Raw genomic sequence first — 17,794 nt, forward strand, 5'->3', positions numbered from 1 at the left:
AAATAAGACCATGTTCCTTTTGGAACAATTTCTACTCAAACTAAGTTATAGGTTGAAAAATTTTCTGATAAAATACTATAGAATCTTTCTTGAAAGATTTAAAAACTTTTTGAACAAACAGATTTATTGTCTCACTACTTATGAAAGGATACAATAAAAAAAAGTGTTCAGCTAAGGGAAATAGTTTTAGAAACTTTCGTACAAACAGATACAGGATACCAGATTGTATGTGTTTTTTTTTTGTTTTTTGTTTTGCTAATGTGCATTTAATCACCAAAGGACTGAAGATGTCTGGGCTTTTATTCTGTAATGTTTCTAAGACTGTCCATTAAATGCAAACAAAAAAGGAAGAAGTCTTGGCAGAAAAGGAGATGCACACTTGATGATCAGATCGATTTAAATATTATTCATGGCATATAGCCTAGTCCATGCTCTAGCTGTTTCTATGGCTTGGGCTTCGTTGTTCTTCCACTGCTCCGCTACATCATTTGCTAATGGATCATCTGGATTGGGAGCACTTAACAAAGCCTGGATCGATAGCAGAACTGTGCGAATCTGCAGTGCTGGAGACCACTTATCTTTCAAAATATCTAAACATATTCTTCCCAACTTGTCTACATTAGGGTGATAAATTTTGGTCATGAAACGTACTTTAGGGGCTGCCATTGGGTATTCTTCTGGAAGGAATAGTTCAAGTTTAAAAGTCCCTCCCTCAAAGGGGGAATCTTGGGGGCCAGCAATGACCACATGAAAATAATGGGCGTTGCTCTCATCTGGTTCTGCTTTAATACCGGGAACTGGTTCTGCCAGCAAATGCTGGGTTTCCTTGATAATCCTGCGGGGCAGCCCGGCCATCTTGTCAGATCCCCCAGATTGTATGTATTTGTGATTACAAAGCTTATGCATAGAAAAATAATAACAGTGTTTGGATTGAATGGTGGTGAATATTGAATTTTAAGTGATATAAATAAAATGTGGATTTTTTGCGGAAAAAATTTTTTTAAATCCCAAAAAGAAAAAAAGTGAAATCCTACCACCCAGAGACAATCAGTATTCATAGTTTAGTTCACATTTCCAGCTTATTTAATAATTTGAGTAAGTAGTACATTCACATGGTTTTAAAACAAGAAAGTATAAAACAGCGTAGAGTGAAAAATCTCCTTCTCTTGCTTATTTTTCAGGTGCTGGCTTCCCACTCCTGTTTAAAAAAATTTTTTTTAAGATTTATTTTTATTTATTTATTACCCCTCCTCATTGTTTTGCACTTGCTGTCTGCTCTCTGTGTCCATTCACTGTGTGCTCTCTGTGTCTGCTTGTCTTCTCTTTAAGAGGCACCATGAACCGAACCTGGGACTCCCCCATGTGAGAGAGAGTTGCTCCATCACTTGAGCCACCTCGGCTCCCTGCTTTGTTCTGTCTCATAGTCTTTTCTCTTTGTGTCTCCTTGTTGTGTCATTTGGCTACATCAGCTCACCACTCCTGCCTTTGTGCCAGCTTGTTGTATTGCTTCTCTTCACTGGAAACCAAAGCCAGGACCCCCATGTGGTAGGCTGGAGCTCAATCACTTGAGCCCCATCCACTTCCCTGTTCTTAGATTTTTAAAAACAGTATGTATACATGCAAATACCGATCTAGATTCTTCCCTCCCTCTTAGCACAAAGGGTAGCACACACCATACACAAACTGTTCTGCAAGTTATTTTTTCATTTAATAATATATCTAGGCGCCCTTTCCATACCAGTACCTAGAGAATTTGTTCACCTTTTAATAGTTACATAGTACTCACTATGTTAATATAGCATCATTTATTCAACCAGTCCCTTTTTTTTTTGTTAAAGATTTATTTTATTTATTTCTCTCCCCTTTCCCCCGATTGTCTGCTTTCTGTATTCATTTGCTGTGTGTTCTTCTGTGTCCACTTGCATTATCAGGCAGCACTGGGAAACTGCATCTCTTTTTTGTTGTGTCATCTTGCTGTGTCAGCCCTCCCTGTGTGCAGTGACACTCCTGGGTGGGCTGCGCTTTTTTTTTTCATGCGGGGAGCACTCCTTGTGCGTGGGACACCCCTGTGTAGGGGGCATGGCATTCCTTGTACGTGGCAGCACTGCACATGGGCCAGCTTACCACACAGGTCAGGAGGCCCTGGGTATCAAACCCTGGACCCTCCACATGGTGGGCAGACACTCTATCAGATGAGCCACATCCGCTTCCCCCAGTCCCTTGTTAATGTCCATTCTTTTCCTGTAGGTGAATTTTTTTCATGGCTTTCTATTGTTTCATAATGAGCTTTAATGATATGCCTTTTTAATGAGCAAAAGGTGAGAGTTGACTCTTTTAGTTTCAAGTGACAGAAACACAACTTGAAGTAGCTTAGGCAAAAAGGGGAGTCTTTTGACTCATGTAACCAAACAAGAAGAAGAGCAGAAGTGTAGCTGAGCCTCGGGCACCACGGAACACAGGAACAAATGCCTTGCCAAGACCTTTCTTTTTTCTTTCTCTCACCTCTGCTCCTCTGCACTGCCATGATCCTCTCTTCCTGCAGTCTGGCTTCTTCCATGGAGCAGGGTATATAACCTCAGAAATTTTTATCACCTTACCATTGAGAGATACTGCTCTTCTTCCTTCAATTCCAATTGGACAAACCCTAAAAGTGGACTCTGATGGCCCAGGTTAGATTACTTGCTCACACATTAACCAAATCACTATGGCCAAAAGGAAGGATTCTTAGATGTCACCTCCCAATTATTTATTTATTTATTTATTTATTTAATTTCCCCCCCTCCCCTGGTTGTCTGTTCTTGGTGTCTATTTGCTGCGTCTTGTTTCTTTGTCCGCTTCTGTTGTCGTCAGCGGCACGGGAAGTGTGGGCGGCGCCATGCCTGGGCAGGCTGCTCTTTCTTTTCACGCTGGGCGGCTTTCCTCACGGGCACACTCCTTGCGCGTGGGGCTCCCCCACGCGGGGGACACCCTTGCGTGGCAGGGCACTCCTTGCGCGCATCAGCACTGCGCATGGCCAGCTCCACACGGGTCAAGGAGGCCCGGGGTTTGAACCGCGGACCTCCCATATGGTAGACGGACGCCCTAACCACTGGGCCAAAGTCCGTTTCCCATCACCTCCCAATTGAGCTCAGGATTACAGCATTTCTCAGGAGAAGAGAGGTGTCCCAGACAGAAAACAGATGGGTATAGAGTGTGGTTAATTATAGCTATTATTTATTGAGTTCAAGATGCCAGACACCGTTCTAAGTCTTTATGTGCATTAATTCCTTTAGTCCTTTCAACAAGCCTGTGAGGCAGTGTGGTGGTTTGGAATTATCTGTACCCAGAAAAGCATGTTCCTAAACTTAATCCGTTCTTGTGGATATGAACCCATTGTAAGTAGGCCCTTTTGATGTGGTAACTTCAGTGAAGGTGTGGCCCACCTCAATCGGGATGGGAATTAATCCTTTTACTGGAGTCCTTTATAAGCAGAACGAAATTCAGACAGCGAGAAAGCCACAGAGGGAGCAGCCAACAGCTAAAATCAACAGAAACTGGGAGAAAAGGCAGAAGTCAGAAGAGGCCACTATGAGCCTTCTCATGTGACAAGCTAAGGACCAAGGATCACAGGCAGCCAGCCACAGAATGGCAGTCTTTGGGAAGAAAAAATTGCTTTGATGGCACCTTGATTTGGCCTCAAAACCATAAGCGGATAAGTTCCTATTGTTTAAGCCAGCCCATTGCATGGTATTTGCTTGAGCAGCCAGGAAATTAAAACAGGCAGGTAATATTATTGTTCCATTTTACAGCCTAACTTCCTAAGTTTTTTTCCTATTGATTGGTCCTTTTTTTTAAAAGACTTATTTATTTATTCCCCCCCCCCCCCCCATTGTTTTGCACTTGCTGTCTGCTTTCTGGAGTGGGACGTGCTCAATCTCTTGTGCCACCTCAGCTCCCTGGTCTGCTGTGTATCTTACTGCCTCTCCTCTGTGTCTCTTTTTGTTAGTCATCTTGCTGCACCAGCTTTCAGCATGGGCCAGCACTCTGTGTAGGTCAGCACTCCCGCACGGGCCAGCACTCCTGAGTGGGCCAGCTCGCTGCACAGGCAGCTTGCCTTCACCAGGAGGCGCAGGTATCAAACCCTGGACCGCCCATATGATAGTTGGGAGCTTAGTCACTTGAGCCACATCTGCTTCCCTGATTGATTTTCCTTATCCAGGGTTCCTGGAAGGCTCTTGGCTGGTGGCCCCAGATTTCTCTGCAGCCCCTGCCATCAAGCCAGAGCAGAGCCACGTGAGTGTGACCACATGACTGTTACAATAGAGGCATCCTTACTCCTGAAGAGTTTGAGGTAGAACAAAATGAGAAATTATTCCATCGGAAGCAAAGCATTCAAATTCAAAAGACAACTCTGGTTGAAGGATGAATAATTAGGTAAGGGATGCTAGCAAGAAAAATGGGATTTTGTAGATAAATGAAACGATTAGGTGGAAAAATAAACCAACCAAATCAACACACTAAATCTATACCAGCTCGGAGAAGGCATATTGGCTGCTAATATAGAGACTTATTTAGATGGTTTTTAAAAATTGATGACAGTTAAAAAGGGGTGAATGTTGAAAGAACTGCTTAGACCTTAAGATAATTGACAATATCAAGAAGGAAGGCTGAGAGTATGTGGCGCAGAAGGAGGCCGGGGTGGCGGATGGGACTCTAGCGACTGGTGGCGCTGGTTTTGGGGTGGGGGGCGCTTGGGGCCCAGCAGGCCCAGGCCTAGAGACAGATGTAATTCCTATGGGTCAGAGAAAAAGCCACCAGGACACTGTTTTTTTTTACCTTGGATCACAGCACTGATGACTCACTAGCCTCCCAAGAAGCTAGAGGAGGAGATGTGGGGCGTGACTGCCTGTCCCGGCCTGACCCCAACGGGACTGTGTTTGTTCCACTGACACGCCTTAGAGCCCGGTCCCTGGTAACTGGTAACTCTATCACAACCTGAAAACTGTTGAAAACAAACCATTCCTGATTTTTAAAAATTTTTATTAAATCTTGCACAAAATAAAATTGTTAAAAAAGGATGAGAAGAGGATAGCAATAAAATAATATTAAGCATGGCCTACAAGTACAACTAGATTAAACTGGCTCATAAATGTGTATTTTGGAAAACAGTGCTTATTTTTATTCTATTTTTCCTCTAATATTTATAGAATAAGTGCTGCAATAGAAGTATGGGTTGGGGCTTCAAATGTACATAGAAATCTATTCAAAAGAAGAAATAGATTGGTCAAAATGTGGCCTTTTGAATAGATTTAGATAATTTGCTTTATGTAAGTTTTAGTTCAAGCAAAAACTATAAAGATTCTAAATGGTAATAATAAAACAGGTAGAGTGATTCATGGATCAAATCATTTGATTGCATCAAAATGAAAAACTGAACGCTCTGACATTTTAAAAAATGAATCAGAAATATTCAAATGATATTATACTGGTTAGCCTGAAAACTATTTTTCCCTTGTCTGGGATTGGCCTATATTGAGAACTGTACCTCTTCCTAAGAAATATGCTGAAAGAAATGTTTTGATGACTTTTCCTAGAGCTTGTAGCTATAGCCATTGTGGTGGCTTGGTGATGGGAGCTACCATTGACTGAATGCATGCTGGATGCCAGGCACTTTTCTATGTACTTTACAGATTTATTTTCTTGTTCACCATTACCTCCATTTTACAGGTGAGAAAACTAAGACACAGGGGTAGATGTTAAATAATTTGTTCAGAGTCACATGGTTAGTAAATGGTGGAGATGAGATTTGAACCAGGAAGTATGACTGCCACTCCAACATACCACTGGTTTCTTTTTTTAAAAAAATTAATTAATCATTTATTTTTTAATTGTATTTTTTTGAAGGTACATAGATCACAAAACATGTTACATTTAATAATATAAGAGGCTCTCATACCCGCCCCCCCCCCCCCATACTACTGGTTTCTGAGCTGTAGTAAAACAAGAGCAGGAAATAAACAAGCCCAGGAGTAACCATAGCAACCAAAGAAAGAACCATGAAGAACTGTTGACATACCCAGCTCATTGTATAATTTGCTACCCTAATTTCCCTCATTCTACTCATATCCTTTTTTTTTTTTTTGCTGTTGCTATTAAAAGGCAAGTAAACTATCCAAATAATCCACCCCTCCAACTAACAGAAGTCTAGAGAATTCTAATCTTTTAGATAACTATTTATACATTTTTCTTGTAGATTCAGTTGGCCACTTTGTAGAGGGAGTCTCTGTTTTAAAAAGCTGGTCTCTTGTCGCCATCTTCAGGAAGAGATACAAAAATCTCTTCTTTTTATCTTACGCTATCCAATTTTAGCACCTTCGTGATTCTCCCAAAGATTATGTTCAAAGAAAAAAAAGCAGAATTCAAAAACAAATTTCTTAATCTATGTCTTAATTTGCCAGACTGCTCTGACAAACCCACACAATGGATTGGCTTAAACAATGGGAATTTATTGGCTCATAATTTTGAACCTAGAAGTTCAAAATCGAGATATTAGCAAGGCTTGCTTTCTCCCCCAAATCTGTAGTGTTCTGGCTACCAGCAATCCTTGGGGTTCCTTGGCTTGTATTACCATTGCCACCAGTCACATGGGGATGTCTTTTCCTTTTCTTGTGACTTCCAGGACCTCATGAAAAGGCCTCCAAGTAATCCAGATTAAGGCCCACCCTTATTCAGTTGGGACATACTTTACCTAAAACTAACATCTTCAGGAGGTCCTATGTACAATGGGTTCACACCCACAGAAATGTGGGCGTTCATTTCAAGAATATGTCTAGGTTGGGGTACATGATTCAGTTTACCACCATGCACTTGGAAACAGTCCATTCTTTCAAGAGAGTCTAAAAACTAGACTATGATTAAGATACATACGATTAAGATACATACGATACATATGATTAAGATACGATTAAGATAAGAAAAGTTGATTTTTTTTTTAGAAGTTTGGTGTCTTCATCAAGTTCTAATTTATTGAGCTATTTCTTTTGTAAAATACACCTGTAAGCTTGGTCCCTACTTTCTAAAGGTTTATGTTCAAAGAGGAGAGGACAACTGCGTCTTATTTCCTTCTGAGGTTCTTCCAGTTGGCAGGGAATCCCCTCTCACCTCCTGCGTAACTTAACTTTGAGGTGTGGCATGGGATTAGCTGTGTTCGGGTTAGCTCTCTGAGGGCTCAGACCCTGTCTGTCTTGCTTACTGTATTGTCTCCAGCACCCAGCAGGGTTTCTGACCCATTTTAGGTACTCAGTAAACACCAAGTGAAGGCTTTCCTTCGTATGTTCCACAACAAATCAACCCTTACTGTATAACTTCAGAGATAACCTAGATTAAACAAAAAATTCTGGTCAGGCCCAGCCAGTCTGTTTTATCAGTGAATGAAATGAACTTTCTTCAATGTAAGCCAACTCCAGGAATTTAAAAAACAAAACAAAAAAACACACCTTGTTTTTACAGGACTAGAAAAACCACTATGGACATCTCACCTTATAATAAGTGTTACTCTTGAGAATCTTTTAAAATGTTTACCCTTCAAGGGAAAATTAACATCTTGAGTGCTATTAACTATACATTTGTCTGGCATAAGGGCAGCAATCTCTGTAGGAATTCTATAAAGGTTGTGAAAGGTGATTGGTTGAATTGTGGTAAGAAAATATTAGAATTTTTATTTATTGCATCTTTAAAATATCTTTGTCTTCTTGTGTGATTCATAAGGTACATATTAATGCAATAGTACATGTATAAAATTTGTTATGTATTTACACATACTTTGGGGTGTTCACTCAAAAATTTTACTAGTAAATGTGAAGACTGCTGGTTCAAACATGGACTTTGGAGTCAGGCCTAAGCTTGAAGCCCAACGCCTTCATTTACAGGCCAGGGGAAGCTGGACACAGTCTATTTTTTTTTTTTTTTTTTTAGATTTATTTATTTATTTATTTATTTATTTCTCTCTCCTTCCCCCACCCCCACCCCAGTTGTCTGTTCTCTGTGTCCATTTGTTGTGTCTTCTTTGTCCGCGGCACGGGAATCTGTGTTTCTTTTTGTTGCGTCATCTTGTTGTGTCAGCTCTCCATGTGTGCAGCACCATTCCTGGGCAGGCTGCACTTTCTGTCGCGCTGGGTGCCTCTCCTTACGGGGCTCACTCCTTGCGCACAGGGCTCCCCTACACGGGGGACACCCCTGTGTGGCAGGGAACTCCTTGCGCTCATCAGCACTGCGTATGGGCCAGCTCCACACGGGTCAAGGAGGCCCGGGGTTTGAACCGCAGACCTCCCATATGTTAGACGGACGGCCTAACCACTGGGCCAAGTCCGCCGCCTGGACACATTCTTTAATCAAAACTTTTATTTCCTCTTTCATAAAACATGGATGATAATATTTTGCAAGTTTGCAGTGAGAATTGAATGAGTGGTCTGCAAAATGTTTAGACTTGGACCTAGAAAATATTCACTGCTCAGTCCATAGGGGCTGCCTTGTGCGAGTGAACTGGGGGGTCACATGGGTCCCCCGCTCAGAAAGGGAAGTTAGGTCTCACTGCTGGTCTAGCTAAATTTGCCATCCAAATTTTCTTAGCTCAGTTACCTAAAGTTGGTACTCTTTGGTTCACATCAATATTCAAGTTTCTTTAGTCCACAAATATACACCCTGGAGGATGAATAGAGTCTCTTAATAGAAATTTTTGCTGAACTATAATTCATACTATAAAAATCACATTCTAAAGTGTACAATTCAGTTGTTTGAGTATATTCACAGGGTTAGCACAGTCTTTTTAAAAGAGCCAAACATTGGAGTAAATAGCTCTGATTCTAATTTGTTTTGCCACTTTTCGAGGTAAGAGTTCGGCTCCTCTTAACTATAGAATCTTTGAAGACCCTTTTTACAAATGTGCTCAGATCCACAGGATCGGGGTTAGGACTCGAGTATGTCTTTGTGGGGGGACATAATTCATCTAAAACAGTACTATTATGTCCATTTTACAGATGAGGAAACGGAGGCTTGGAGAGATTAGGTAACCTGCCCAAGGCTTCAAGACTACTACATAACAGGGTAAGGATTACAATTTAGGCAGTTTGCCTCCAGAGGCTGGTCTGAGCTGAAAGAACTCCCCCACTGCACTATTCCATGGTACTTTCTGTGTAGCATTATTAACCCCTCCCCACAGCAGTACTCGGGTATTACCTGTCTGAGTATACAAGCACTCAATAAAGTAGGTGTGATGAACACTCTTCATTCTTGGTAACCAACTAATCCTCCTTTAGTAGGAAAATTAAGGTATCTCTAAGATAGCTTCCAGCTCCAGAATCCTATGATTCATAGGTGGAGTTTATCACAACTCCCCCTTCAGTGAAAGCTTGAACAATGTTCCAGAAAATGTATCTGAAGGCAGCACACAAAATTAATAACAACTGGTATAGGAACCTACTTAACAGTGAGATTGCGGCACATCTTTAAAGTTTTGAAATACAAATTAACACCTTCTACAGGAAACTCTGATGGTTCTTACTATCAAACACGGGAAAAATTTTGTTATCTAAGAAAGGGGGATTGTAATGAAGTCAGACTGAGTGGTTCAAATCTAACAACTAGATGTTACTACTATCATAAATGACCTAGAACACATATTGAAAATATATCATGAGTTATTAGTTGTATGACAAATTTTTGACATTCTCTGAGATTGGGAATCTCACACAAGTGTTTCATTTGGGGCTTTATTAGGAAGGAACAATGTGACTGAATTATTACCAGGAGAAGAAATAAAGAATTAATGATTGGGTTAAGAAATAGCAAATAATGTGCTGAAGTTGAAGATGTCTTACATTGCAAGTTGGTCTTCAGGTAAACTAGACTAGATAGTTTGTTAACATTTGAAAGACAAGCTCTTTCTAGGTAGCTAGGTGTAGCAGTTTGATATGGATATGAATTCCAAAAATAGATACTGGATTATATTTGCAATCTGGTCTGTACCTGGGCATGATTAAGTTATGATTAGGCCTTTGATTGGACCATGTCATTAGGGTGTTAGAGTCCCCACCCACCAAGGCAAAGGACAGAGTTGTGTGTTTTTGATGTTGGAATTTTAATGTTGGAGTTTGATGCTGAGGCCTTAAGCTGGAGTCTTTGGAAGTAAGCTCACAGAGGAAAGAGAAGCCAGCCCCAGGAAGAGAGGAACCTTGAACCTAGAGAGAAGCAAGACTCTGGAAGGGAGGAACCCAGGAAGCCTGAACCCTAGCAGACATCAGCAGCCATCTTGCTCCAACACGTGAAACTAGACTTTGGTAAGGGAAGTAACTTATGCGTTATGGCCTGGTATCTGTAAGCTCCCACCCCAAATACTCTTTATAAAAACCAACCAATTTCTGGTATTTTGCTTCAGCACAGACTAATACACTAGGAATGCTTTTTTAGAATAGGTATTTCTCAAGTATGGATTAAAGAAGTCTTTTCTCATCCTACCTGGTTCTTTTATGTTATCTCCATTGAATAGAGAATACAGAGGAACCCTACCTTCAATAAAATCATGGAAACTTTTCACTGATTTGATCTTCTCTTGGACTGTAGTGCCCACTGCACCTCAATAGATAGAGCCTGTTTATCCTTTGTTGCAAATGTTTGAAAAGTAGCAGGCAAAAAAAAAAAGTTGCTTTTTCCACAAATGACTGATGTATGACCATTCCCATTAGCCACAGCATTTTATATCTTTTAACATGACATATAATTTATCCAAAATGTATAATATTTCTATAAAAATATTAAACCCAGGAATAATTCTGGATGATAGATTAAAACCATGAACTTTAATTTAAAAATCCATCTTTCCCTCTATGAATAAGAAATCATTTCTGCTCTAAAAGTGACTGGCATTTCAGGAACTAAATAGTAGAAATTTATGTATTTATGTATGATATGCAGAAAATAAACATGTAATAATCAAATAAAATGGTCAAACATTGCTTTTATTTTTATTTTAAAACTTTATTGAGACATAATTTACATACCATACAACTTACCCATTTAAAGTATAAAATTTAATGGTTTTTAGTATATTCAGAGTTGTACAACCACCATACGATTTAATTTCAGAACATTTTCATCGCCTTCCTCAGAAAAGCCCATTCCCCCACTTTCTTACCCCCAGCCCTTGTTAATCAATAATCTGCTTTCTGTCTATATAGAGTTGCCTATTCTGGATATTTCATCTGGAAATGACATCATACAGTATGTGGTCTTTTGTGACTGGCTTCTTTCACTTAGACTGTTTTCAAGGTTTTATATTATAGCATGTATAAGGACTTAATTCCTTTTATTGCAGAATGATATTCTATTGTATGGATTTACACATATTCTATTCATCAGTTAGCAGACATGTGGAGTGCTTATGAATAATGTTTCTAAGAACATTCATGCACAAGTTTTGCATGGACAGATGTTATTTTTCTTGAGTACATAGCTGGAAGTAGAATTGCTAGGTCATATGGTAACTATGCTTAACTTTTTGAGGAACTGCCAGATTGTTTTCAAAGCAGTTGTACTCTTACATTCCCACCAGCAATATATGAGGGTTCAAGTTTTTCCACATCTTTGGCACCACTCATGTCTTTTTGATTAAGTGGATGTGAAATGATATTCAATTGTAGTTTTGACTTGTAGTTCCCTAATGGCTAATGAAGTTGAGCATCTTTTCATGTGCTGTTTTTAAGTCTTTTTTTCTTGGTTAAAACTGTGAATGATAACCCCAATAGTTGATAGCTGGTGAAATATCATAGTCAATTTTTAATAATTCAGTTGTATCTCAGACATGGTGCTGCTAGTGGATTGAAGGTCACTCGTTCTAGCTCCAAACAAACTGGTTTGCTTTGTACTGGGAAAATTATGGTTAAGCAGTTGCCCTCATATACCCTAACTCTGTTCAATGATCTAATAGATTCTTGATTTGGCCAAAGTATAGATGAATCAACCAAAGGGTATCTACTAATGACTCCAAATATCATTTCAATAAAATATATCATCAATTGAGATTTTAAGAGCAGTGACTTACTGTTTTAATAAAAATGGTATGTGCTCATTCCAAACATTTTAAACTATCAAAAAGATACAAAGGAGAAAGCAACAAATATTCCCCAATCTCACTGTTCCAGAGACAATGAGGTTAGCTACATTACATAGACAATGAGGTGAATTATATTTCAATAGCTCTATGCATACATACAATTGGATGCATGGATAGAAAGAGTGAAGAGAAATAATTTTGAGAATGAGTTATTATACCCACTTTTGAAAAATAAGAAGACTCACTTAATTTTACTTGATTAAAAAAATAAATAAGTGAAACTGAAGAATGAATTTAGAGATAATTTGCTTCCACATTAAATGGATTCAGTGGTCACTTTCCAACTCTTTATCATGACTTCTCCATTTAATTCTTTTGATTCACTTCTTGGGTGGCTGAATATCATTGTCAAGTAATTTTTTGGTTTTTTTTTCCAAAAAAAGCTCATGAGTATTGTAGCAGAAACTTCTGGTTGACACCATTACTTTCCCCTTTCTTAGTTAAAAAAAAAACAACAACAAACACTCCTGATTTTAAATGTACACAGTGCCCCCAGGAATATAGGGTATAATTCCAGTTTCCCTTGTTGTTACATGCATCCCAGCAACTAGGTCCTGACCAATGGGATAAAAGCAAAAGTGTTGCATGAAATTTACAGAAAATATTCTTAAAGGGAAGAGGTATGCCCATTTTCTTTTCCTTGCTAGCTGGAATGCAAATGTAAATGCTGAAGTTTGAGCAGTCAGCTTGGACCATGAAGTGGCAGATATGTAGTGAAAATATTATAGCAACAAGATAGGAGAATTCTGGGTATGTGGCAATTTCTTAAAGCTGCTTTACATGGCCTTAACTGCTACCTCCAGACATATTATGTGAAAGAGAAATGTCTACCTTCTTTATTTGTGGTTTTCAGTCATTTTCTGTTAAATTTCATTGTAACTGTCCTAAGTGCTATAAAATGACCTTATGTTCTTCAGTATTTAAGAATGCCTGTCTATTGTGTTCATACTTGAACATCAGTTTAGCTGTATTAATTCTGATGTTAAATTTCCTTCTCTCTCAGAACTTAACACTGCTCCATTTTCTTCTGGAATTGAAGGCTGAATGCAGATGATGGCGGCTAGCATGATAGCCACCCCAACCCTCTATTTTTGTTGTTCTCTAGATCCCTGAAAAACTTTCCCCAGTCTTTTTGTAATGAAAAATTACAAACACCCAAAACAATTGAAAATTATCCAGATCCAGCAACTGCTCATAATTTGCCATCTTTGCGTTCTCTCTCCCTATGAATTTGTGTATACATTTCCTCCTGAATCATTTGAAGGTATGTTGCAGGTATAATGTTTTACTCCTAAATACTTCAGGATGTATTTCTAAGAATAAGACTTTCTCCTATGTAGAATATTATCATACCTAAGAAAATTAACAGTAATTCCCTAGTATCCTTTAGCATCCACAGTCCATATTCAAGTTTCCAATTGCTCCCCTTCCCCACTTACGTAGCCTCTGAAAATCAAACTATCAGGATTCACACATTGCATTTGGTTGTTACAGGTCTTCATTCTCTTATTTTTTTAAGATCGATATATTTATTTATTTCCCCTCTTCCCCTCCTCCTGCCCTGCTGTTTTTGCTGTCTGTGTTGTCTTCTCATCTCATGTTCTCTCCTCTAGGATTCACCTGGATTCGATCCTGGAGACTTCTGATGGGGAGAGAGGTTCCCTGTCAATTGGGCCACCTCAGTTCCTGGTTTCTGCTGCACTTCACCTTGACTCTCCCCTTGTCTCTCTTTTGTTTTTAAAGATTTATTTATTTATTTAAATCCCTCCCCTCCCCCCTTGTCTGCTCTCTGTTCTCTGTTCTCTGTGTCTATTTGCTGCTTCTTGTTTCTTTGTCTGCTTCTGTTGTCGTCAGCAGCACGGGAAGTGTGGGCGGCGCCATTCCTGGGCAGGCTGCACTTTCTTTCGCGCTGGGCGGCTCTCCTTACGGGGCGCACTCCCTGCGCGTGGGGCTCCCCTACGCAGGGAACACCCCTTCGTGGCAGGGCACTCCTTGCACGTGCATCAGCACTGCGTATGGGCCAGCTCCACACGGGTCAAGGAGGCCTGGGGCTTGAACCGCGGACCTCCCATAGGTAGACCGACGCCTTAACCACTGGGCCGAGTCCGTTTCCCCCTTGTCTCTCTTTTGATGCGTCATCACCTTGCTGTGTAACTCACTCGTGTGGGCACTGGCCTGCCATGTGGGCATGCTTTCTCTTCTTCTTTTTCACCAGGAGGCCCCAGGGATCAAACACAGTTCCTTCCATATGGTAGGCAGAAGCTCTATCACTTGAGCCACATCCACTTCCCTCTGCATTCTCTTTTAACCAAGAATAGTCTACATTTTGCTGTTTTATTTTTCATTATTTCATTATTTACTTTTTGAAGAAGCCAGACCAGTTGTGCTGCATATTGCCCTACCTTCTAGCTCTACCTTATTGTTCACTTGTGGTGTCAAATAACTTGTTTGCCTATCTCATTTTTTCCTGTAAATTCAAAGATAGTTCTGAAGGTTTGACTAGACTTGGGTTACAACTATTTGGCAGAAATTATTTCAGACTGAGTCACATCAGGTAATGTGAGGCTGTTCCTCTAATAGTGGTATTACATTTGCTAATTTGATTGAGATGGTGACCTCCAGATATCTCCCTTTAAAAGAACAAAATTTGTGAGGTATTTCTTTAGCATTAAGGGAATATCCTTTCATTTAATTATTTTAGTATATAATGATGATCCTTGACTGAATCAATTACTTTGAGTTTATTTTCTACATTTATTAACTAGCATTCTGAGGTAAAATAGCTTTCCTTCATCAACTGGGATAAACTTCAGTTCCTCCAAAAAGGGAGGGTAAATTCTTAAATATTTCCCTTTAATTACTAATTAGCAGAGGAGTTGGTGTACTAACCCCTGCTAAAGCTGGCAAATGATTTAAAAAACATTATTTATCCTTGAAGTTAAATAATTTAGTCATGATATGCCTCAATGAAGAGTCTATATACATTTTTTTCTAGTTTACAATGTATCCCTTTAATGTGCAGATTCAGTTCTTTATTATATTCCTCTATTTCTAAATATTTTTCTCTGTTCCATTTGTTGGCTTCTCTAATTTAATGACCTAGATGTTGGGTTAGCTTTGTTTTCTATCATCATCTATTGACTTTATTCCCCTTATCTTTTTCCTCTGTGTCACTTGTGGTAATTTCCAGTGTTTCCTTCATGCTGGAAATTTGATTTCCATTTTTTTTCTATCGTTTCAAATTTATACATTAGATCTCTAATTGTTTTTATTTTTTTGAATTATTTACTTAGCTTGGATTTTATTTTTATCATCCACCTTCAAGCTCCTGATATTATGAATTCATATTGTAACTAAAGTAACTAATTTCTTTGACTTAAATTTTCTTCCAGGCTGACTTCTTCCTCTATCTTTTGCATATGATCTATTTTCCAGAATTTTGTTTTGCTTTTGCTATGCCCTTTTTTATCTTTCTCAAGTTTGACAGGGGCAGTAGATCATTTATCCTGATACACTGTATATTCATTCTTCTTGATATTCTTCCCACTTTATCTGGGAATGAGTTGATCTTTTCTAAACTTCAGTTTGGTGGGTAGGTATTGCTTTTTGCCCACTTTTCTGTAGCCCGAGGTTGCTAGTAGTAGGGAGAAGGGTGAGCTCTATTAGGACTGAATATAGCTCTCGGTAGGGGGCCGGGCTTTGATCTCGAGAGCCTATGAAGTGTCCAGAGCCCTTTCCATGGTACTGTGATAATGGCAAGCTCTGGTGAAACTTCCTATTTCTGCTGAAGAACCAAGGTAATATAGAGGGTCTCCTTCTTTCAAAGTACTTGCCTCCCTTTCCCAAGCCCCTGGCAGTAGCCTGTTAACTTAAGGATTTCTTTAAGCAGTGCCATCATACCATATTTGGACTACACTTCCTGGCTTTTGTGAGAAATAAAATTTTCATGTAGAAAATTCACATCATTGCTATTTTTGGTTTTCAGTCACTCACTAGATGAACCTAATCTATCATCTAACATTCCATCATCATTCTGAATAGTTAAAAACACAGTCTCTGGAACCAGACTGCCTGAGCTCAAATTCAAACCCTGTCACTACTACTGTGTCCTTGGGCAAGCTACTTAAACTTAATTTGCCTTAATTTTCTCATCAGTAAAATGAGGAAATAAGACTATTACTTCATAGGATTATTTTTGGGATTAGGAGTAAATGATTTAATACATGTAAAGCATCATTTACAGGGGTAAAACATGTTAAGCACTATTATTACAACATAGTTTTTTTTTTAAGATTTACTTTTTATTTATTTCTTTCCCCTCCCCTCTGTTGTCTGCTCTCTGTGTCCATTCACTGTGTGTTCTTCTGTGTCCACTTGTATTCCTGTCAGTGGCATGGGGAATGTCTGTCTCTTTTTTATTGCGTCATCTTGCTGTGTCAGCTCTGTGTGTGTGCGGTGCCACTCGTGGGCGGGCTGCGCTTTTTTCGTGCTGGGTGGCTCTCCTTGAGGGGTGTACTCCTTGCACGTGGGGTTCCCCTATGCAGGGGACACCCCTGAGTGGCACGGCACTCCTTGCATGTATCAGCACTGTGCATGGGCCAGCTCACCACATGCGTCAGGAGGCCCTGGGTTTGAACCATAGACCTCCCATGTGGTAGGCGGATGCTCTATCCATTGAGCCAAATCCAATTCCACAATGCAATAGTTTTATATCAGTTTTATTCTTGCTTTACTAGACTGCTCATTTCCAAATGATATTACCAAGCCTTATTTTACGCTACCTTCAAATTTAAAAAAAGGTATAATTGTTAACATATACTCATATAATAATAATTAACATTTATATAATGCCTTACAAATTAACTTTTTCCATAAGTATATTATTTTGCTTCATTCTCACAATTATCCTGTGAGATGAGTATTCTTTTATTAAATGAAGAGGCTAAGAATCAGAGGATTTAGTGATTTGCCTAAGGTTATTGTAAGTGACAGAACCAGTCTTATTCTTTCATTTCTTTACTGAAGGTACAATCTGGTATAACATTATTGCCAGTAGTTATGACATTAAAGATCACTTAGGAAATGAACAAGTCATGTTACATCCATTTCTTTTTGTCAACATACTTTTGACAAAAAGTATGTTTTTGTCATATTTTCTCTGGAATATGTCCCTTCCTTCCTGAATACCTTGACTACTACTCTGTTTTTTATTACCCTCTTTCAAAAAAAAAAAAAAATTAATGGCTCTCCATTGATTTAAGGATATAGTCCAAACCTCCAGGATCAGCTCTATACACATCTAACCTTTCGGCCTCATCTCTCCCTCCTTATCTGACATGAATTCTCTCTTGCAAACTGGGTTAGTTTGTTAGTGTTCTCTAAATCTATGTTTTTCTACACGTATTCCATAGAACCATCTATAATGCTCTTTCAACTTACCTTTACTTATCTCAGTTCTATCTATAAGTTTCTATTTCCTCCCTGAAGCCTTGCCTGACTTATTATAGCTGGAAAAGTTCTTCCTCTTCTGAGATCCTAGGATTTATTGTCTCTATATGATTCACTTGGCACTGTTTTATGCCATGGAATTGCTGGTCATCGATATATGTGCTAATGTCTCAAATCTTTTTCGGGCTGTGTTTTATTTTT

General features: G+C 39.2%; 1 protein-coding gene across 1 annotated transcript; it reads right to left on the reverse strand.

Annotated features, from left to right (window-relative positions):
* Positions 1 to 308: 308 nt before the first annotated feature.
* On the reverse strand, positions 309 to 862 carry LOC101440826 (ubiquitin-conjugating enzyme E2 N-like). Its single transcript, XM_012523587.4, has one exon. The coding sequence runs from the start codon at positions 853 to 855 to the stop codon at positions 397 to 399; it is 459 nt and encodes a 152-aa protein (XP_012379041.1). The 5' UTR covers positions 856 to 862; the 3' UTR covers positions 309 to 396.
* Between the last annotated feature and the right edge of the window lie 16,932 nt (positions 863 to 17,794).

Source organism: Dasypus novemcinctus, chromosome 17, assembly GCF_030445035.2.
Source record: "Dasypus novemcinctus isolate mDasNov1 chromosome 17, mDasNov1.1.hap2, whole genome shotgun sequence".
NCBI classification, from domain to species: Eukaryota; Metazoa; Chordata; class Mammalia; order Cingulata; family Dasypodidae; genus Dasypus; species Dasypus novemcinctus.